The 22,586-nt window shown below is 53.8% G+C and overlaps 1 protein-coding gene and 1 non-coding gene across 3 annotated transcripts; one reads left to right on the top strand and one right to left on the bottom strand.

Annotated features, from left to right (window-relative positions):
• Window positions 1-13,612: 13,612 nt before the first annotated feature.
• ALPI (alkaline phosphatase, intestinal) lies at window positions 13,613-16,825 on the bottom strand. 2 transcript variants are annotated; one of them, XM_090284989.1, is made up of 11 exons: window positions 16,624-16,825; window positions 16,427-16,543; window positions 16,222-16,337; window positions 15,875-16,049; window positions 15,624-15,796; window positions 15,295-15,429; window positions 15,128-15,200; window positions 14,861-14,995; window positions 14,570-14,761; window positions 14,251-14,364; window positions 13,613-14,146 (listed from the first exon to the last, which is right to left on the bottom strand). In XM_090284989.1, exons 1-11 carry the CDS (start codon window positions 16,688-16,690, stop codon window positions 13,866-13,868), a joined length of 1,578 nt encoding a protein of 525 aa, XP_090141115.1. In that variant the 5' UTR covers window positions 16,691-16,825; the 3' UTR covers window positions 13,613-13,865. The 2 variants fall into 2 exon arrangements, with proteins under 2 accessions (XP_090141115.1, XP_090141114.1); XM_090284988.1 differs by lacking the exon at window positions 16,624-16,825 and having other exon boundaries at window positions 16,427-16,561.
• Window positions 16,826-18,520: 1,695 nt separating this feature from the next.
• LOC150022795 (U6 spliceosomal RNA) lies at window positions 18,521-18,624 on the top strand. The gene has a single exon (XR_016513476.1). It is a non-coding gene; the product is annotated as a U6 spliceosomal RNA (small nuclear RNA).
• Window positions 18,625-22,586: the final 3,962 nt, after the last annotated feature.

The raw sequence follows: 22,586 nt of genomic DNA, 5'->3' as shown, positions 1-22,586 counted from the left end.
TCCCCCAGGATGAGTTTTTGTGGGGTCCCTTGGCCAGTCAGCAACCGCTGGCCTTGGGGAACCCTGACTCACACTTACGGAGAGGTGGTGGCCAACCCATGTGACCTGGAGGCCGCCCCTCCAGCCTGTGGTGGAGGGGGTGGAGAAGTCCAGCCTGTCACTGGTGGGAGGGCAGAGAGCTGAGGACCTCCTGTGGGGAGCCCCACGGGGCCGCCTCAGGCATCGGCAGGTGATGGGGGCCTAGGGGCCACCTGCCCTTCCTCCTCCCTGGGGTCAGCCCCTCCCTGAACACTTCCCGGGGTGCCTGACCCCATCTCCCACCGCAAGGGAATTCCCTTGCCAGCCAGTTCTTGTCTTGATGCTTAGAGAATGTCTGCTGCCATCTCAGCCTTGAGTGAAGTTTAAAAAGCTTGTTAGCTGAGCCTCGGGCGCACCCACCTGGGGAGCAAGAGACAGCAGCCATGGCCGATGGAGCCAGAATGGAGTAGGGAGGACAGGCTCTCCTGAGAAGAGACAGGATCCCACGGCAGTGACCGAGTTTCCCAAGACCCTGGAAGCCTCGCTCACCAGTCTGGGTCCTGGATTCCTGCTCAGAGCCGCCTTTCCAGTGTGGAGGTGGAGCCTGCAGGGGTCGGGCCACATGGAGGTGCTGATATGAATGAGCCGGCCTTGGATTCCCCTTGAAGCCCCCTTTTCCCTGGGTTGGGCACATACATGTCACTGCCCTCGGGTGGCTGAGGCAATGGGACAGCTCTCTCCCTACCTTGACCTGACACCCAACTGGGTGGGACCTGGTGTCTGGGACCCTCTGAGCCCCACGCCCTACCCAACCCTCTGGCCTGGGGCCCGGCTGAAATCGGAATCCGCAGGCCCGGCCTTCTTGCCCCTACCCTCCTGTCCCCCTGCTGGCTTAGGGGAGGCCTTGGTGTCGGGGGGCCTGCGAGGTCACTTCTGCTCTATGGGGAGAAGTACAGTGAAGCCTGGATGCCCCACCCCCCATCTGGGCCCAGCGGAGGGGCCCATTGAGGGGTGGACATGTGGGAGAAGGTGGGCTCAGGGGCCCTGGGAGAGGGGGCATCAGGTTCCCGGCCTGCAGGCTGGTCCCGACTGGGGCCCAGCTGCAGGGTGGGGGCCTGATGCCCAGTGTGTGCCCCAGCCTGCTGGCGGGGCTGCATCCAACAGGCCATGAGGCCACCAGAGACCCCTCAGCCTGACAGGTCCCTGCTGGGCTGTGTTGCTGTTGCCGCTACCAGGGCTTCGGGGCTCCTCACACTCCTGAGGGGAGAACAGAGGGAGGCCAGTGGGTCAGAGGGAACACAGGCCAAGGATGTCTTGGGGACAGAATCCTGATGCTTAGACACAGCCCAAGACAACCAGCCGGGGGACGCAGAGCCACAAGGCAGCCCAGCAGGGCATGGGTGTGACATTTTGTGTCACCCACTGGTTCCCAAACTGTCCAGTCAGAGCAATAAGGGCATCTTCAGTGCAAGTCAGTGAAGTGGACAGCGACAGGGACAGCCTCGCTGACAGATGGGAAGCCGGAGGGCCACGTGCCCGGCCCAGGGTCCACCGCTTGTGTCAGCTGGTGGGCGTGTCTTGGTGGCCCCTTTCTTGGCTCTGGGGGTCCATGCCACGCTCAGCGTCAGCTTTCAGCCCGTCCTGTTAAGAAGCATGTCCTAGCAGCCCCACTGAGGACTGGCTGACGGCTGGGACAGAGGAGGTGAGAGAACAGTGCAGCTGCCCGCTGGGCCTCTGTTTCCCTTTTGTTAAGGGAGGAGCATGAACGTAGTGGTGAAGGCCCTTCCTGCAGGGATGCGGGGAGTCTTGTCGCTGCCTGAGGCGCCCACGCAGGGCGGGCTGCACCCATTCCCCGTGGGGCGGCTGCACCAACCACACACAGGTGGGTGCACTGAGCGCCCCGAAAGTGCCTGCTCTGGACAGATGTGAGAAGCATTTGAAGTCAACTGAAGACATGAACTTGTGCCCAAATTCCCGTGCCCAGAGTCTCAGAGGAGACACGAGTGTCAGCAGCCCGGGGGTTCTGCAGCACCCGGGGAGGGGCCAGTGTGTCTGGCTCTGCTTAGCCCCCAGGAGCCCCAGGCCTTTCTGACCAGTTCTGTGGAGCCCAGATTCAGGTCCCTGCCTCCCATGCAGTCGCTTCTCTGCTGACCAGATGTCCGCACCCTGGGGGTTCCAAGTGTCCCAGCTTGTGAACTGCCCCCGGTGCAATATTTTTAAATGGCTTGAGCCTCTGTTCCAAATATGCTGGGAAGCCCAAGGTCCCTTGTATATTAATACCTCCAGGGGTGGGTTTTCAGGGGGCTTGGCTATTCCTCGGCCCTCTTGGGTGGGCTGGCCCTTTCCCTCCCTGTGCTCTCTGTGCTGGGCAGCACCCCAGATTACCCCCCTCTCCAGGGACCATTGCACCAAATGGGTGAAGTCACAGGCTTTGCTGGAGGTCTAGGGTGCTAGAGGGGGCGTGGCCCTTCCCTGCCTCCCTCTCTCCTTTCTCCCCTTTCTGGGCTCCTCCCCCCTCCCCCAAACAGGCTTGAGAAGCCCCCTTTTTCTTGATTTATTAAAACAAGCAATTTCCCTTTCCCCTGCCTGCTCTTGCCTGGTCCAGAGCCTCAGCGTGGGCTACGCCCCAGAGGCTGTCCCCTCAGGCCACTCTGCAGCACAACAGGGCAGTGGGCAGGGCTTGGGAGTCCAGCTTCACTTCCCCTGTCCACTCCCTGCACGACCCCTCCTCCGTGGGAGCAAGGCTGCCAGGGAGGGGCTCATCAGCCCAGATGTGAATTATGTCACCTCCCGCCCCTTACCAAGCGAAAGAAACTACGATCAATTTTTGTTGAAATGGCATTTCCCCTTCCTGCACCTCTTCCGTCACCACCCCAGCCTGTGGGGCATTCAAAGGGGCTCCTGGAGAGACCGAGACCTGTTAGGCTTTGGAACCAGGCAGCCTTCCTGGGTTGACCATACTAAGCGGTTCTTGGGAGCATTTTACAGAGAAAAATGCAGCCCACTGAGCACGCGCCATTATTCCTGAGGGTTTGAGAACCATTCGAAACTCGGCCTGTCCTTCCAAAGGAAGTCCTTGCTCTCTGACTTTACTCTTCACTTGTGGAGCCCACAAATTCAACAGCACACCCCTGAGCGGCACCTTGGCATGTACTTTGCCTGCAGCTCTGTCCCTGGGTCACCCAGGCAGGGACTCCATGTCCCTAGGCCCCCTTCTATTTAGGGAACATTTGTTGTATCCTGGCTTGGCCTTTCCTGCAGTCCTTTCAATGAGCAAGACTCCCTGGTGTCCTGGTGGGTCCTTGTCCTGTGACCCCTCTTCCTGTGGCCTGGGGAGGACCCCCTCCAGGCCCAGCACCTGCCTTTGTCCCAGCTGTGGTCAGTTCATGTGACATGGGGTGAGGTCATCGCGGGGCCCCCTTATCTGCCTGAATTGTGGCTACCCAGCCCTCGCTTCTTTATAGACCATTTTTGAGGCTCTGTCTCACACGTTCCCCTGGCCGTGCCCTGCCCCGCTGTCGGGGTGTGCCTCACTCTGTCCCGTGTCACCGGCTCATGTCACCTTTTGGCAGGTGTGCTCTGCTGTAGCAGAAACACATAGGCCTTGCCCTGACCAGTGTGGCTCAGTGGGCTGGGCATCGTCCTGCAAAGCCAAAGGTCTCGGGTTAGATTTCTGGTCAGCGCATGTGCCTGGAGTGCATGTTCAGTCCCTGGTCGGGGTGTGTTTCAGAAGCAACCAATCGATATTTCTCTCTCACATCGATATGTTTCTCCCTCTCTCCCTCCCTTCCCCTCTCTCTAAAAATAAATAAATAAAATCTTTAAAAAAAAAAAAAAAAAGAAGCACATATGTCTCATGGATCCCTGCCTCCTCAGGCTGCTCCTTCCCCTGCTCCTCCCCTCCCCCAACCCGCACCCCCTACCCTGCACAGGGTGGAAGGTGCCTAAAGGGCTACACAGCACACTGGTCATTGCTTGGGTCAGGGTCCCTCTGAGTGACTCCTGTGAGCCGGGCTGGTGTCCAGCATGAGCTCCTCTGGTCGGAGGGGTGGGGCAGTACCTGGCTTCTGGAACTCAGCTGCCACCCAGGACCCAGGAGCCTCAGGCGGCAGCTTGGGCTAATTCACTGGGCTCGCAGGCCGCTCAGAGCCCCAGACTGCTGTCACGTGGTGCTGTCGCTGCGTCTCTGCCTGCCTATACTTTGCATCAATAATAATACAACTCTCCCACCTTCCTGTGGGGCCAAACCATTTCAGGGGCGCTGGCAGGGATCTGGGGCTGTGGGGATCTGAATGAGGTTATGTTCTCTCTCACTGGGGGGCCCGGGCTGGGTGGAGGGTGGGGGTGCTGTGCTAGCTGGTAACCAGGAACTTGAAATCTGGTGAGCAAAGAAAGGGACAGAACAGAGTGCCAGCACCCAGGTGCCTCCCACTGAGGGCAGACGGTGGCCTCACATTTGGGACAGGGGGCAGCTGTTTCCTCCCTGAGAGGCAGGCAGCTCAGGAGACAAGGGATTGGTTCCTGGGCCTCGTGCCAAGTGTGTCGCACAGACTGGGCATCCCCAGCGGCAAGGTCACACAAGGGGAACTCTGCTGCTTTTGCAGGGGCTGCCGCCTGGTTTGTGCCCTGCTAGCAAACGCTGAAGCTCTGCTCCGCAGGAGTAAGCAGGCCCTGACGGTGCCCAGGATCAGAGGGGGCAATAGAAAATGCTGAGCAGCTCCAAGCAGGGAGGCAGGGACTCCGGGAGGCATCAGCGACCTGTCATGCAGATGCTGACCAGGGGGGGAGACCTGTTTCCGGAACCGGGGCGAGGAGGCGGGGGATGATAGAGTCAGATGGTAATGTCAGCCCCCAGGTCAAGACATGGCACATCTAGCATCCCCTTGTCCCTAGAGTCTGTGAGGCAGGGGGCCTCTTTTTACCTATCAGGACGCTTCCTGGCGGGCCACCAGAGCCACGCTGGGCTGGGCACGAGGCAGGGGCGCTTGGTCTAGCAGTGACTGGGCCTATGGCGCCCTCTGGAGTCAGGTATGAGCTCTGCAGGCAGTTGCTAGGCTTGAAAGTCCGGTCAGAGCCCAAGCACCTCTGGTCCCCACTCAGATCTCAGGCGTCTCGGTGAAAAACACAGCAGGTCTTCCTGGTGTGTCCTGCGGTCTCCCACGCATCACCTCCTTTGCAGCCTCACCACAACCCTGGGCCGGGGCCACGCTAAGATGGGGAGAAGCAGCATTGTTCATATGTATTTAAAATCTAGTTCCATGCTGGCACCTTCACCTCGTCTTCCTGGCACCCACCCAACGTGGCTGTCAGGTGTCCCGGGAGAAGAGTGGGTGGGTGCCGCTGGCAAGGGGCGGGCACCCTCTCCCTTCCCCATTTGCTCACTTTTGGTGGATTGTGATGTATTAGACTTGAGTGTGTCTGGCTACATGGATTTACGGATTATATGATCTATTTTTAAACAAATTAATCCTCCAAAACAATCAAGTGGCTTACAGAATATTCCCGTAAAAAATACCAATAATCCATACTCTGGTGAATACCACAGAAGCAGCAGCTGAGACACTTCCTCCCTCCTGACCCGAACCTGTCACCCCCCCACCCTGCTCCCGGAAAACACCTGTTGAGAAGTCAGCCTCAAATACATATGAAAAAATGATGGTAAAGCTCTGGCTGGCGTGGCTCAGTAGGTTGAGCATCCTCTCCCAAACCAACAGATCACCGGTTCGATTCCTGGTCAGGGCACATACCTGGGTTGCGAGCCAGGCCCCCAGTCAGGGCCGTGCAAGAGGCAGCCGGTCAATGTTTCCCTCTTACAATGTTGTTTTTTTCCCCTTTCTTTCTCCCTCCCTTCCCCTCTCTCTAAGGAATAGATAAAATCTTTAAAAAAAAGAAAAGAAAAAAACAAAACAAAATAACTCCTTTAAAAAAATAATAAATAAAACTAAACTGTTTGAAGTACCCCAGCCCCATCATCACACTGAAGCTTGTTCTGGATGCCTGGTGCCTTAGCATATTAGCTGATGACAACATGGAATCCTCATGGTTAGCAAGGCATTTAAAAAGTAAGCTGTCCTGGCTGGTGTGGCTCAGTGGATTGAGTGCCAGCCTGTGAACCAAAGGGTCACCAGTTCGATTCCCAGTCAGGGCACAGGCCTGGGTTGCAAGCCAGGTCCCCAGGTGGGGGCGTGCAAGAGGCAATCGATCCGATGTCTCTTTCACACACTGATGTTTCCCTCCCTCTCTTTCTCCCTCCCTTCTCCCCCTCTTTAAAATAAATAAAATCTTTAAAAATAAAAAATAAAAAGTAAGCTTTCAGGAGCCCGGGTTGTGGGCCATACAAGAATCAACCAATCAGAGTAGAACAGCAAATCGATGTTTCTCTCTCTCTCTCTAAAAATTAATTAATTTTTTTAAAAAAGGAAGCTCTCAGAACATGGAGATGACCCCTGTGAGACAACTCCCTGCCGCCTGCCCCAGCGCTGCTGCTCAGCCAGTCCTCCTAGATATTTACCTAAGCAACGACAAATATTTGGAAAGCTCTTTTAAATTTCTGGCATAATAGCAGGAGACAAAAAACAACCACTTATTCTTTCTGCTGCAGTAAAAGTGGCAGAAACAATGAACAGAAAATGATCTGTCGACAAACCGGAAGGCATTTCTTTGTCAGCAAATACTGTTGGAAGATGTAGAGAAAACACTGCCGTAGATTAGAAGGAAATGTTAAAGCAAATTACCCAGTGTGGGAGGTTTGTTATACAGTTGGCTGAAAGTACTGCTGTTCCTAACACATCTCAGCTTAAGGTATTTGCTGAATTCTGCTCCAATAATGAAATACACAAACCACTTCTCTTTTTTTTCGTGGGCCACTAATGGAAAGATACCGCAGAGAAGACATATTCCCAACAGTAAACTTCTTGTTTAATAAAAACAATGTCATATGGGGAAAACAGTGTAAGCGTAACCTTTGATGGAACAGTTACTCAACAAGGACTTTTATTTTAAGGGATTCTGGATGAGGAAAAGGTACAGAGCTAGCAGCACCTGCAAAACTCACCGGGTGGCCCATCCATGGTCAAACCATTGCGGGGAAGGGCGAGAAGCCTCAAGGGCAGGTAAAATGCTGTAGGAGCCTCTGTGGTGTTAACTTGATAAATGCAAGATTGTAATGTGCGGGAGGAGGAAACTTTCCCTTCTAGGTTCTTCTGGCTAATAATCAAATAGACAGGAGACAGATTAACAAGAGAAAAAGGACCAAATTTAGTTACATTTGTATGGGAAGCCCACATACAGGAGTCAGAGACCCCCGTACGGGAGAGGTTCAGACAGAAAGGGAAAATGAGTCCTAAATGGCGTTCTGAGCAAGGGGTGAGGTCAGCCACCCGGGGCTTCAGAGAGGAAGATGGTCACGATAAGGAGAGCAGATATCCAGTAATTAGAAACGTGCCCTGCCCTGTAGAAAGGTCATAAAACATTATTTCTGATAACTCTTATTACGGGCAAGGCCCCTAATTAAAGTTCTTTCAGGGAGCGATACGAGTTTCTCATGAACCTGCAAGGTCTCAGTTGCATTCAGCTCAAAATAATCCACGTGCCAAAGAGGCACAGTGTGGGGAGGCCTGTCCTGAACCCCTTTCATCCTGCCTTTGAAACTTCTGGAGGAGCTGCACCTTCTAGAGGCTGGGAGGCTAGGCTGCTCCATATCTTAGTTAAACAGTTCTGTCTTGAGAACAGGCCAGTTCAGTTAAACAGTTCTGTCTCATTGTGGGAGGTGGTGGTGCCGGTGGGCTCCTAACGTGAGGCCTATGGCACAAGCAACCGGGTACTTACTAAGAGGCATCTCTCTGGAAACAGCAGGAAAACACTGGTGATGATTGGAGCAGACTGTACTCCCGGCTCTGAGTTCTGAAGGCTGTCGGCAGGGAGAGTTCTAGGTGTCTGGCTGGAATCTTCTCCAAGAAGGGTGAAGGCAGGTGGGACAGTCTGGCAGAGCCTCCTGGTTTGCAGTTGGAATGTCTCTGGTGATCTTTCCGCCACAGGCACGAAGATTGTCCGGAGATGAGGCGCTGTGACTTCTCTGAAGCTCATCGCAGGCCATCCCACTTGCGCCCGCACGGCTTTGGAGAGGGCAGTTCTGGTTCTCAATGATTCCAAGTCAAAGAAAGATGGGAGAAAAACTGGAAATGTTAGTTTGGGGAGTTGTGGCTAGACTTTGGAGGAAAGTAGGATCCAGTCTAATTTACAGATAGAAACAAAACCTCAAGACAATGAATGGGCCCTGGCTGGTGTGGCTCAGTTGGTTGGGCATTGCCCCATAACCGAAAGGTTGTTGGTTCAATTCCTGGTCACGGCACAGCCTGGGTTTGATCCCTGGTCTGGGTTATAGGATCCTCAGTCCAGGCAAGTACAGGAGGCAACTGATCCACTTTTTTCTCTTTCACATCAAGGTTTCTCTCTCTTCCTTCCTCTCTTTCTAACATCAATGAAACCCTAGCTGGTGTGGCTCAGTGGACTGAGCACAGGCCTACAAACCGAAAGGTAACCGGTTTGATTCCCAGTCAAAGCACATGCCTGGGTTGCGGGCCAGGTCCCTAGTTGGGCGGTGAGCGAGAGGCAACCGGTCAATGTTTTTCTCCATCCCTTTCACCCTCCCTTACCCTCTGTTTAAAATAAATAAATAAAATCTTAGAAAAAATAAATAAAAGCAATGAAAAAGTGTCCTTGGGTGAGGATTAAAAAAAAAGACATGAATGGCATTAAAATCTAATAGCCACAAAAGTGCATTATTGAGACATATTTTTTCTCTCTAAAATCATCCCCATTTTTACCAAAGATAGTCACATTAAGACTAACTTGTTAAAAATAGTAGTTTTAATAAACGTGGTCTATTATTTGTATAAGCACAATAAGAATAGCAACTGACCGTAGAGGCTCTTCAGAATCTGCTTCACTGGATGGACTTCTTCACGCGGAATCTCCAGACTTTAAAAGGCCTCTGATGGCGAGCAGTTGCCTTGGCCTTCAGCTGCGATTCCTACAGACTTGGGCCAGTTCCTCTTTTCTCCATGTCCCCCAAATATTTAGAAATTCCTGCACCTGCCAAGAAGTGACCTTCTTTATTCACCTGGTGAGGCTGTTAAGGACCCTGTGAGCAGGGTACCAGGCCACCATTTCCAAGGATTTTATTGGCTTCCCCAAGTCAGTCCTAATTCCTTAAAGCTGCCTGGTCATATCCAAGTCTGTGCGCGTCTCTCTCAAATATGACATTCCAGTCACAGCCTTGGTAATATAACTAGTTTCCAATTGCTTCCCATTACAAGGAGACTTCTTATTGAACCCATGCAGATAACAATATTTCCATGAAAATAAACATGCAGAGATTCCGAAGTCTGGAGGGATTAACCAGAAAGAAAAAGAGAAGTGTTTCAATTCTGCTCACAAAGGTGTAATTTACCAAATTTCTGTAGGTCATAGTTTAAGAGAAAAGGTTTCCTTGTAGCTGGGGAAAAAAAGAAAGAAAAAAAAAGAGAAAAGAAAGGAAGAACCAGCCATGTTTCAAACAAAAATTCATAAAATTGTAATCATCCTCGTCAGGTCATTCAGTCTCATGTAATTAAGATTTCCCCTTGAACCCAGTTTTTTTATTAGTTCTCGAGACGTCGCCTGATGACTGAGGATGATGGGGTCAGTGACAATCCCCAGAAGTTTGCAGGGCTGAGGTTCGTCACGGCTCCTGTGATTCGCTCCGCACAGTGAGGCGCCCCGATCACTAGGGGCTGTGGAAGGCACACGCCAGGAGGGACACAAGCCTTCCACCGGTTTCTCTGTCACTGTGAGGGCATCCGCCTCGTGGCAGAGGAAGGCTTCCACCCGTCCAGGAGACACACGTGGAACTGCGAGCGGTCCTGACAGGCCTGCTAAGTGGCAGCTGAGTGACGTCTGGCTCAGATGCACCGTGGTGGAGGAAGGGACGCCAAAACCTAAAAACGGGGCTTGCCAGGGAGCGGGAAAGAAGCGAGGGCTGTCCTGGGCTTCGGGCTTCCCATCGCCCTTCTGTGAAGTTTAGTCATTGTTTACCCACCCTCGTTTCTCGCAAAGGCAAATAACGACTATGAGGCAGAGGATGCACCTGTGCCATCTGACCTTTGACTCAAAGAAAAGCATTACAGCAGGAGGGCATCACCCTCAGAGGAGGAGCCCTCCCTGCACCCCCTCCCCTGCCAGGGGGAAAGTCAGGATCACCCGCAGGTGAGGGCCATGGGTGGTGATTGGAGGCCTCTTGTGGAACTCACCGTTCATTGGTTGCCCAGAAACACACACACAGTAACTGCTTTGGCTGATACTGATGCTGGATGAACCCTAACACATGGTAACCCTAACAAAAGTGTTCTGATCTCCTCAGGGCTATAAACAGCTACGGAAGCCAGACTGTGATGATTAGAAAGACCTCCTGCTGGTTCTGCAAATCGGGTGCTCTCCCCTTTGGGACTATGGTGTCTGAATCTCCCCAGTCCTGGAGGACATGCTGGGTACTGACCTTTTGCGAGGCCAGGCTCTGCGAACCTCTGTTGGAAAATTCTGCCTCTGAGTGTGAGTGAGCAGATCAGTACCGAGAGGCGGTGCCGGCGGAGCGCCAGTCAGTTGGCCTCCGCGGCTGCCACACGGAAACAAGGGAACGGGGAGCGCTCCGGGAACTCCGCTGTATGGCCCTTGTCTGCCCTGAACACAGTGTCTTTAACAGTCCAGTGTGGCTGGGGAAAAAACCAGAAGCCTCGGAGAACGGCAGGGTCTAGAGAGAACTGATTAAAGTGGCGCCTTCTATTGACACAGCTGTACCCAACACGCAGACTGAGCAGGCCACGTGGCCACGGAGTGGGTGGGCCGGGCTCCGCCTGGCCGAGGCCTTCCTAGCGTACCCCTGGCTGACTGAGCCCCAGGCTCGTTTGCCTTTACCTAGGATGGGCAACAGTGGGCCTTCCAAATACTCCCCGTAGGCTACCCCATAGCCCCACCGCGTGCTGTGGCCCGGTGGCCGGGACTTCTCACTGTTTCCCTTCCCGGCCCCTGTGACATTATACTGATCACATAAGGCTCACAGGTGGAGATTCGTCTCTGCCACAGAAACCTTATGAGCTTTGCTGACCACCTACAACAGACAGGATGGGCAGCGAATTCACAGACAGTTCACGGTCCAGGCCCCAGAGCGAAGGTGTTGGGAGTCACGTGGTCGGGTAAGAACCACGTGTCTCTGAGATGGTCATAGGCAGAGTGCACTCTTGTCCCGTATCAAAAAATGTAAAAGAGGTCCAGGCTTTTGTGGGGATTATTGGCAAACTTTTACACCCCATTTAGTGCAATGCCTAGTGAAGAAGGGGCGTGCATGGGACTGGGGGGCTGAGCAAGAAGCCGCCTCTGAGGAAGCAAAAATACTGTCCAGAGAAAGCTCTTGGAATCTCACCGGCGGGGCTGCCATTTGAAGTAGATGTTTCGGTAACCCTGGGTGTCAGGGGCTGGGCATTAGAACAGCAACAGCACCCTGGCTGGGGTGGCTCAGTGGATTGAGCGCTGGCCTGCGAACCCAAAGGTTGTTGGTTCGATTCTCATTCAGGGAACCTGCCTGGGTTGCAGGCCAGGTTCCCAGTTGGGGGCATGTGAGAGGCAGCTGATTGATGTTTCTGATATTTCTCTTGCACATTGAAGTTTCTCTCCCTCTCGCCCTCCTTTCCCCACCCTCTAAAAATAAATAAAATCTTAAAAAAAAAAAAAAAAAAAACAAGAACAGCAAAGGAAGAGCGTGCCCCTTGCATTTGGCCCCAGCTGTGGAAGGGGGCAGAGACCAGATATGTCACAATGGGACAGCCAGTTCCAGTGAGAAGTTCCCTTCCTGTCACGGGGTGGGTGGGCAACATGTCCCATCTTTGCTGGCTCCTGTGAGCTGTCCCAGGATCCTTCCACTGAGCAGCCTCGGGTGAGCAGTAACCAGCCAGTGAGGGTCCCGCTCACAGTAACGGTTGGTTGCGACCGTGAAAATTTCCCAGACGGCCAAGAACCAGAGCTGTCATGAGTTTTCCTCCCTCTCTTCCTAACGTCCCCTCTTTCTTCGAGATCAATGTGCTCACATGTCTTAAAGTGACAAGAGCTATCAGTCTTAGGCACCCGATGAAAAACTTAACACACTTTCTGCCAGTCTGCCCCTTCTAGGTAAAGACGATCAAACAGATGTTAGGAATGTTTCCATGGACACCTGACTGGGCGGCCAATATGAGTTTGACAACAAACCCTGTCATACCTACACATTTAAAAAACTCGGAAGCAGCAACTATATTATAAAATTTAGATTTAATTTACATACCATAAAATTCACCCTTTGAAGCTATACAGCCCGATGTTGTTTAGAATGCTTGAAGCTGTGTGGCCATCACCACCAACTCCAGAATAATCTGTTTCTAAAACCTGCGGAGTGTGAAAATGTAGGGTTACCGGTGGTTCTGAGCCCACTCGTGGAACGAACAGACGGCACCTTCCCGCCGGTCGGTGACAACAACTCACTGACAGGGAGGACAGAAATAATAGCTGGATCCTAACACAAGCCTTTGCACGATGGGTGTGGAGTTTCAAGTGGGTGTGACGACTCAGCAAGCCCAGCCAACGATGCCCCCTCTCGCTGTGCTCCCACATTTCTGTGACAGCCACTAAAACCCAGAATCGGAGTAAATGTCCTGAGGGCCAGGCCTTCAGGTTGACGTCAGGGTTAAATCAAAATCTCAGTAAGTAAGGAAGCAGGCTCAGTCATATTAATGTGTCTCACGAGAGCCAAGTTGTTTCCTGCACCTTTGTAGATGGACACTTCAATTTGTAATTCTTTTATTTATTTTTTAACTGTATGGTTGCCTCTCACTCGCACCCCCAACTGGGGACCTGACGTGCAACCCAGTCATGTGCCCTGACTGGGAATAGAACCAGCGACACTTGGCTCGCAGGCTGATGCTCAATCCACTGAGCCACAGCAGCCAGGGCTCAATTTGTAATTCTGTTAAAATGCATGAAATATATGGTTGATGGCCCCTTCCTGGGATTCTTTTAGGTGTCGCCTTTGGGCAGGTTAGAGGCTCAGCAGGGGCTGCTGCACTGGGGCGGGAGGTCCGGAGGGCTGGCCTTGTTCGGGGTGGAGGCCAGGCAGGTTGGCATCTGCACCTCGCCTCGGGGTTTCCAGCTCCTACCTCTGCCCCAACCCGCCAGCAAAACCGAACCGAGTGGACGCTTCTCCCCACGGAGGCCAGGGTGACAGTTTCAGAGCCAGGTCAGGGTATGCCCGTGCGCAAGTGCAAAGCCTTCTGATCACAGATCACCCTGTGGATCCAGGATCCAGTTCCAGCTGCCTCCCCCCCTCCTTATCCCTCACTTCTCCCCATGCAACCTCCAGCTTTGAGCAAGCTCTTGGCTTCAAAAATCACTGGCTGCCCCAGGGCCTTTGTTAGCATTGCTCAAGCTTCTGCCCCTCTTGGCACATCCGTCTGCTCTTCAAGGGGCCCCTCCCTGACTTCCTGATCTGAGTCACCTTCCCTGGCCCCTCAGACACACACACACACACACACTCTGTGGCCCCACATATTAATATTTTTTTCTAGAACACATTGGCGTTGGCATTACATTGTCTAACAGTTTAGTTGGACTGGACGTCCCTCCCAGAACAGAGGCCTCCGGGGCGCCCACAGTCCGCCCCATCACGAGGTGGCGGACAGGAGGGGGCAGCGCTGCGGCTCATTTACTGCCAGCAGCTGAAGGTCACTGAGGTCTGGAGCTGGAGGCCTGCGGTGCGTGTGTCGCGGACCCGGGTGGAGGCGGGGCGGTCAGTGGGCCGCGGTCCCCAGCACCAGGGGCAGCAGCGCCCCGGCCAGCAGAACCAGCGACGGGCCCGCGGAGGGCCCGGGCTGCGCCGCGCCGCTCAGGCCGCAGTTGGTGTAGGGCTCCAGGCAGGCGGCGAAGGCCATGACGTGCGCCACGAAGTTCTGCTCCCGCACGCCGTGCATCAGGTGCGCCTGCGGGCCGCGCGCGAACACCGCCACGTCCTCGCCGCCGTGGGTCTCGGAGTCGAGGAGCACGGCCGCCTGCTGCCTGTAGTTGGGGTCCCCTGGACAGACGGTGAGGGTTCAGGACTGGCGCGCGGGCGGGCGGCCCCATCCCGCGACTTCCCCCAGTGGCCCCCGTGCCCGGCCCCCCGCCCCGCGCACTCACTGCTCTGGCTGTCGCTGACGTCGGGCCGGGCGCCCCCGCTGATGCCGCCGGGGCCATTGCCGTAGAGGATGGAGGTGTAGCTCTTGCCGTCCGAGGCCTTGCTGGGGGCCAGCCCTGCAGGGAGGGGGGACGGTGACGGCCCCACCGCCGCGCTGTGCGCCCCCTGTGCGCTAAACCCGGCATCGCGTGCCCATTCGGGGGCTTCATCCGCCCAAGAACCCTGCAAGGTCACGGCTACCCTGACCCGTCGACAAAAGAGCAGGCTGCTGCGGAATTTAGGAAACGGCCCCTGCCACGCTCTGTCCCCCCCCCGGCCTACCGAAAATGGAGCTGCCGCGCAGAGTGTAGCCACCAAAAGAGAAGACGTGAGAATGGTCTGCGGTGACAAGGGTCAGTGTGTCCTTCTCGCTGGTGAGCTGGCCGGCCCTGTCAATGGCGTCATCAAAAGCGACAGCTTCGGTCAGTGCCAGGTGAGCTCTGCCCTCATGATGACCTTGGTCAATGCGACCCCCTGCAGAGAGACCACGGGGAGGTGGGGGATGGGGACCCTGCCCTGAATCCAGTCGCGTCCCCGCCCTGCTCAGCCAGAGGCTGCCTGCCATGCACTCACCCTCCACGAAGAGGTAGAAGCCTCGGGGGTTCCTGCCCAGCAGGCGCAGGGCTGCCTCTGTCATCTCCATCAGGGACGGGTCCTGACTGTGGTTTCGTTTGATCTCATATTTCATGTCCCCCGGCTCAAAGAGGCCTGTGGGAAAGGGGGGCTGGAGTGACCACCCGTTGTGGAGTGGGGCCCATGCGCACACCTGTGCACACATGTTCAGCCATCCCAGGACCCAGGAGGGAGGACGGGGCAGGAAGGGGAGGGTGGGGTCATTACCCAAGAGGTGCGTCACAGACCGGTCCTGGGACGCCTGAATGAGCGCCGTGCGGTTCCACACATACCGACCACTCTGGGAGGGACGGGGCCAGGCCTCAGTGCTGTGGGCTGTGGACCAGTGGCCCTGCCCTTGTCCCTGTCCCCCATCTCCCATGAGTCCCCCTCACCTTGTGCTTGTCCTGCCACTTCTGAACCAGGTTCTGCTTGTCTATCCTGATTCCGTTTAGTGTGGCGTCATCAGGGTACTCGGGGTCAGGGGTCCCCGCTGGAAACATGTACTTGCGGCCCCCACCCAGGATCACCTGGGGCCAGAGGTTTAGGGCGGGTTAGCTGGCTCTTTGCGCCCCGATCAGACAACCCCTAGGTGCTCCCACCTGGTCTGTGGCAATAACCTGGCAGGGCTGTGCCTGCTACACCATCCCAAGGCCCCTGAGACCGTGCCAGGCCCCAGGCCCCATGCCCTCTGCCCAGGTCCCCGCTGCCCGTCGTGACCCACGTCAATGTCCACGTTGGAGATGAGCTGAGCGGCGATGTCCAGGCAGCCCTCCGCCAGCGCCTGGGCGGGCATGTTGGCGTCCGAGTACCATTCGCGGTTCACCGTGTGCGCATAGGTGCCGGCCGGGGAAGCGTGCTGCACCCTCGTGGTGGTCACCACGCCCACCGACTTCCCTGCGGTGGGTGGCGGAGGTCAGGGTGAGCCGCTGGGGTCTCCGCCCGTCCCCTGCCGGCCCGCGGCCCCAGGCCCACCTGCCGCCTTGGCGCGCCTCATCACGGAGATGACCTCATTGCCGCGGGTGGTGTTACACTGGTTGTGCCGGGCTGCCGCGCTCACCCCGATGGTCTGGTAGTTGCCCTTGACCCCACACAGGTAGGCCGTGGCTGTGCCCGCGCTGTCTGGCACCTGTCTGTCCACGTTGTATGTCTGGGGACAGAGATACCCTCAGCTCCACTCTGGGACAGACACCCAGATCATGACTGGGCCCTGGGCCCCCACACCTCAGGCCTCCCCCTCCTGGGGCTTCCCTCCTGCCAGGCTCCCAAGGCCCAACCCCACCCCTGAGCTCTGGGGCACCCTGAGGCTACCCAGCCCTTACCTTGGCAAGAGCCACGTATGGGAAATGGTCCATGGCCAGGGGGGTCTCAGGTCCCGGCTTGTTACTCATCTGTCCCTTTAGGATCCGAGCTGCTGCCACCGTGGGAACCCCCATCCCTGAAGGAGCAGAGCCTGTCAGGCCTGAGTCCCCAGCGATGGTGTGTCCCTAGGCTGCCTTGGGGGCCAGGCAGGCCATGTGCACTCACCATCCCCCAAGAACAGAATGAGGTTCTTGGCCGCTGTCTGGATGGGCTGCAGCTTCCTGGCGGCGTCCAGGGTCTGGGCGGCCTGGCGGTTCCAGAAGTCCGGGTTCTCCTCCTCCGCTAGCCAAGGGGACAGGGAGGCCAGGTCAGCCTAGGGGAGCGCCCTGCCTCTGGGGACTGGCCGGGAGGCCCCAGGTTACCTGGGATGTCACCGAGGGAGAGCCGTAGCCTCAGGCCCAGCAGCAGCAGCACCCAGCCTCCCTGCATGTCTGTGGGGTGCCGGGAAGGTGGTGGAGCTGGGACTCCAGAGGGGCTGGGACCCTGGTGAGGCTGGAACCTGAGCAAGGCTGAGACACCAGAGGACCAGCCGCAGTTCAAGCTGTTGGGCTTAGACCTGGGGAGGACTTTGTCCCTGGCTGTAAAAGGCTCCATGGCCCTCCCAGTGCCCCAGGCAGCCACTCTGACCCTGCCCCTGCCCCGCTGGCAGAGGGGTGGTGGCAAGGTGTGACCAAGTCTCCAGGTACCTTTCCTGAGCAAGCAGGGCCATCCTGCACACAAGCCCCAGGTGTCCCCAGAGTAGAGTGGGGACAATGGGCAGATGCCCCCTGGGTGAGGAGCATTTGCAGGGTCCTGATGGGGCCACCCCAACCCCCTGTCCCACAGTCCTGGGGACCCATCCCTTTTTCATTTACCTCATTTTCGTTCTGTTTTCTTTGAGCCCATGGGGCCAGGCTCGGTTCTGGGTTCTGAGGGAGGGGGTGTGCGGACACAAGAGGGGACAGGAACCTCACGGGGTGATCTTATCACTCATTTCCTGACCTGGCAACTTGTGGTGAACATATAACTTTAGTCAAAGGTTATATTTGTCTCAAGTACGTCCTACCCCTTGTCTCCGTGCATCTATGTTAACACCTCTCTGAAACGCCTCTTCTCAGATTTCTCAGAAGAAAAACCAGCCTCAAGGGAGCACATGACCTTAACGCCCCCGTACCCCAATCCCCCCCTCGCTTTCTCCTGCCTCCATGGCCTTCCTATGTTTCCTCCTTAATTCCAAATGCATAAAGGAAGCTGCGCGCTGCCGTCCTATGGAGTATTATTTTTCAGTCGGTTGAGATCTTGCCTCCAGGAGTCCCTTTGTTTAGCTCAAATGCCTTTTTAGAAAAGTTCTCTACAGGTTCGGGCACTCTTACATTGGCACTGGGTTGACGCAGCCTGCAGGACTCCGGATAAGCCCGCGCAGGGCCACCACGCGGACGTGGGCCAGGTGGCAGCGGCGCCCACGGTGTCCCCACGGGCTCTTTGAGTCTCATGAGGTGCACTTGGGTGCATCTAACCTTGAAATCCATAACCCACCTGCTTTAGGGAGCAGATCCTGACTCTGAGTTGTTCTTAGGCAGCTGCTTTGAATTTCAGGTTTTGAAATTGGTTCAAAAGAAAAGTTAAAATTACCATGGGCACCCTGGCTGGTGTGGCTCAGTGGATTGAGTGCTGGACTGTAAACCTAAAGGTCTTGGGTTCGATTTCCCATCAGGGCACAGGCCTGGGTCACGGGCCAGGTCCCCAGCTGGGGGCGTGCGAAAGGCAACGGATTATCCCTCACACATCAGCGTCAGCGTTTCTCTCCCTCTCCTTCTCCCTCCCTTGCCCTCTCTCTAAAAATAAATAAATAAAGTCTTAAGAAAAAATTACCATGGAAAATCGTGCCTCCCAGGCTGACCAACTCAGGTTGACAGGCCCCAGGACCGTCAGCCCCCCTCAGTACTTGCACGGGCTTAATGTGTGATTTGTGCGGGGCCTCAACTTGTGAGTATTTACAGAAATGGGGCGAGTTAATGAAAAGTGATGTCAGCTGAAGCCGCACAAAATGGGGCTGTTTTGATGCGGTTACCTTTTGTGCACACAACTGGAAAAATCTGGCTCTAGGATTGAGCTGAATGAAGGGGATGCTTACCTTCATTAGTAACTAGAAAGCTCTAGAAGGAGCACAGATAAATGTTCTTCATTTTGGGAAGTTAAGAAAGCCTTAGAGATTGTCTCTGAACTCTGAACTCTCGGACACAATTTCTTCTGTTGAAGGAAATTAATAAGAAACTTTGTGTGCTCCTTGGGCAGCACATATACTAAAACTGGAAAGATACACAGAAGCTCAGCATGGCCCCCGTGCAAGGATGATATGCAAATTCGTGGTGTTCCATAATTTATAAAAACCAACATCTTTGGAGACTGTCTCTGAACTAAAGGCTTCTGAAGCTGACCGGTGCCTCTCCCTCCGCCCCACTCCGTTCGGAGCGCCCTTTTCTGGACTGGCCCCCCACCCCTTTCTCCCTCTCCTTTCCTCTCTTCTCCTCTCCACCATCACCCTCTACTGGCTTAGGGAAACATGATAGAAAGCCAGACCAGGACAGGCTAGAGAAACCAGAAATTCCTGTAGCTTCCTTTAGAGAAAAGCGAGTCTCAGGATGAGTGGAACCAGCAATAAATTACTCCCATGGACTAGGGCGGAATTAAGGAACCTAACTACAGATTTTCCCAATCCTAAGACTCTCTTGGGTTCGCAAAGGAATCTGATTTAATTGTTAGACTACGTGATCCTGGCTATTCTGACCTCGTCCAACTAAATACACCTGTCAGTTTCTGAGAGCAAAGCAGCAGAACGGTTAAGTAAGGTCTGCTGGAAAACTCCTATAGAGGATTTACGTTTTTTTTAAAAGACCTTATTTATTTTATTTTTAGAGTGAGGGGAAAGGAGGGAGAAAGAGAGGGAGAGAAACATCCATGTGTGGTTGCCTCTCGTGAGACCCCAACTGGGGACCTGGCACGCAACCCAGGCATGTGCCCTGACTGGGAATCGAACCTGAGACCTTTAAGTTCACAGGCCAGCACTCAACCCACTGATCCAGCCAGCCAGGGCTAGAGGGTTTTTTGTTTATTGTTTGTTTGTTTGTTTAACAAGGAGAAACAAGTCAACAAAAGTGCAGGGAGTTCAGCCCAGTGGCCTCACCAAACCATCCCTGAGATTTCCCCCCAGAAAACAGAGTGGGAGAAAATCTGGCCATACCGACGAAAACTGGATGAAACCATATGTGACTTCTTTGAATGTTTTGAAAAGACTTTCCAAAAACATCCAGGATTGCCTCCCGACAGTTTAAAGGGTCATCAGAAGTGATCCAACGCTTAATTCAGCACTTCTGGAAGGCTTAGATGAGGCGCTTGTCACTGATTAAACAACATGAGTGAAACTGGCCAACCACATCCGTTAGCAATTCTGACAAACTAGCAATTCGGGCCAGCAGTTATTTGAAACTAGTCAAAGGGAAGGAAAAGATAAAGCTACTAACAGGATCGATTTACACCTCCAGTCACTAAGGGATCAGATCTGACCTCCCGGAAGGACGGCAAGGAGGTGAAAGGAGAGTCTGTGTTTACTGTAAAAAGCTGCACCTTAAAGGAAGATTGCAGAAAATGGAAATGGGACTTTGGGGGGAAAAAAGGAGACAGGAGCAAGTAGGGGTCTTCTCCGGGGACATTCCTCCTTCTCGTGGATGCTTCACGAGAAACTGAAATCACCATGAAGGGGGGAATCGGAAAGGCCCGTGCAGACACTGGGGCTACTTGAGCCGATCTTAAACGCGCCCACGTAAGGTGCCGTCTCCCTGGGAGGAAAGCTTCCGTGCCACTGGCAGGGTTACCTAAACAACTTATGACTGTTTTTAAATCTGTACCTGTCCCCTTCCAACGAGGGGACGTTATGGGGCAATGTGTAGTTTTGCTGATCAAATCTGCCCCAATTCACCGGAGAAGGCGCAGTTTCCTTATGAGCCCTGATGCCCACACATCCTTTTCTCAGAAGACTGAAATGTACTTAGAACTAAATGGATCAGCTGCTGAATCAATTGGGAAGATGATTTTAAAGGAACCTCCACAAGGGGACACTCATCTTGAGACTGAACATTTGCTGCAGGACACTCCTTCCGGTACAGATACTGGGAAGCCGGAGTCAGCCATTCCTATCAGGATGACTGGCGGCTGTACTTTGCCTCTCCCCAGCATTTGCCAATATTCTGATGTGCTGGCTGGACTTAAGCTCATTATACAAGGTTACTTTATAAGGGGTTTGTAATTCCGTGTAGGAGCCTCTGTAATTCTCCCATTCTCCAGTAAAGAAACCTAATGGAGCCCTGGCTGGTGTGGCTCAGTGGATTGAGCACCGGCCTACAAACCAAAAGATCACAGGTTTGATTCCTGGTCAGGGCACGTGCCTGGGTTGCGGGCCAAGTCCCCAGCTGGGGGCGTGTGAGAAGCAACCAGGCCAAGTTTCTCTCACACATCGATGTTTCTCTCCCTCTCTTTCACCTTTCCTCCCCTCTTCCTAAAAATAAATACATAACATCTTAAAAATAAAAAATAAGAGAAACCGAATGGAAAAGGTTGGAGATTTGCATAGGCCCTCAGAGCTATAAATAAAGTAGTTATCCCCAGACACCCTGTGTCTCCAAACCCACATACCCTGTTATTATCAGCCATTCCCATGGACTGCAGTAGTTTTCATGAGATTTGTGTGCCTCTTTGAGCATTTCTATAGAAAAAGACAGTCCACATCTCTTTGCCGTCACTGCGAAAACCACCAGTTTACTTGGACTGTAAGGCCCAGGGATGTATGCAGAGCCCTGCCCATTTCCCTCTGATACGAAAGGCCGATTAAATGATTTTCCCAGAGATTCCACTCTAATCCAATACGTGGATGACTCGCTTCATGCCCTACGACATAACGAGACTCCCAAATGGACAGTTTACTTATTACAGCAGCTTAAGGCCATAAAGTCTCAAAAGCCAGGCTTCGATTCTGTTTGCCTCCAGCGAAGCACCTGCTCACCTCATAGCTAAAGATGGGCCATCGATTCACCCTGAAAGGCTCAGAGGAATCCTATCCGCTTCTCTTCCGAGAACTGAGAAACAGCTCAGGGGCTCTGTAGGGATATCTGGATACTGTCACAACTGGGTTCCAAAGTTTTTCAGTAATGGCTCAGCCTCTATATGCTTTATTAAAATCATATCGAGGCCCTGGCTGGTGTGGCTCAGTGGATTGAGCACCTGCCTGCAAACCAAAGGGTCGCCAGTTCAATTCCCAGTCAGGGCACAGGCCTGGGTTGCGGGCCAGGTTCCCAGTTGGGGGTGTGTGAGAAACAACCACACACTGATGTTTCTCTCCCTCTCTCTCTCCTTCCCTTCCCCTCTCTCTAAAAATAAATAAATAAAAAACGTTAAAATCATACTGACTTGATCCCATTCAGTGGCACCTGGAAGGGAAACAAGGTAGAGAAGCTCTAGGCCAGTGGTTCTCAACCTTCCTAACGCCGCGACCCTTTAATACGGTTCCTCATGTTGTGGGGACCCCCAGCCATAAAATTATTTTCGTTGCTGCTTCATAACTGTAATTTTGCTACTTTAAAAAAATTATTTGTTTATTTTTAGAGAGAGGGGAAAGGAGAAAGAGAGGGAGAGAAACATCACTGTGTGGTTGCCTCTCAGTTGCGCCCCCAACTGGGGACCTGACATGCAACCTAGTCATGTGCCCTGACTGGGAATCGAACCAGCGACATTTGGTTCACAGGCCGATGCTCAATCCACTGAGCTACACCAGCCAGGGTTGCTACTGTTATGAATCGTAATGTAAATATCTGATATGCAGGATGTATTTTCATTGTGACAAATTGAACATAATTAAAGCATAGTGATTAATCACAAAAACAATATGTAATTACATATGTGTTTTCTGATGGTCTTAGGCAACCCCTATGAAAGGGTCGTTCGACCCCCAAAGGGGTCACAACCCACAGGTTGAGAACTGCGGCCCTAGAGGAAGCATGGTTTGACGCTCCCACTTTGACACACTCTATTCTAAACTTCCTTTCTACCTTATTCTAAACTTCCTTTCTTCCCTCTTCTACATGAAAATAAAGGAAGTGCTGTAGGAATTCTAACTCAGAAATGTGGAGACCACCATGGTGCGAGAGGGTGTTAGACCCCAGCAAGTAGATTCAGTAGCAAAAGGGGTCCCTCCCTGCAAGAGGGCTGGTAGGGCCACAATATGCAAGCAAACACTTAACCACTTATGTTCCTTCTTCTGCCTGGCCTTTGCTAACGAAACTCTCACCATACTCAG

The sequence above is a fragment of the Furipterus horrens genome, unplaced genomic scaffold (assembly GCF_987537825.1).
Source record: "Furipterus horrens unplaced genomic scaffold, mFurHor1.1.pri manual_scaffold_1, whole genome shotgun sequence".
In the NCBI taxonomy this organism is placed as follows: domain Eukaryota; kingdom Metazoa; phylum Chordata; class Mammalia; order Chiroptera; family Furipteridae; genus Furipterus; species Furipterus horrens.
The sequence above is the reverse complement of the archived record's forward strand: the minus strand, read 5'-3'. Positions and strand labels throughout refer to the sequence as shown.

Excerpts from the sequence above, each read along its gene's own strand:
- ALPI (XM_090284989.1), bottom strand. The coding sequence starts at position 16,690 with ATGCAGGGAGGCTGGGTGCTGCTGCTGCTGGGCCTGAGGCTACGGCTC. Across the intron at positions 16,050-16,221 it reads CATACGTGGCTCTTGCCAAG|ACATACAACGTGGACAGACA; the intron begins GTAAGGGCTGGG and ends CTCTGTCCCCAG. Across the intron at positions 14,996-15,127 it reads GTCTGTGACGCACCTCTTGG|GCCTCTTTGAGCCGGGGGAC; the intron begins GTAATGACCCCA and ends CCTTTCCCACAG.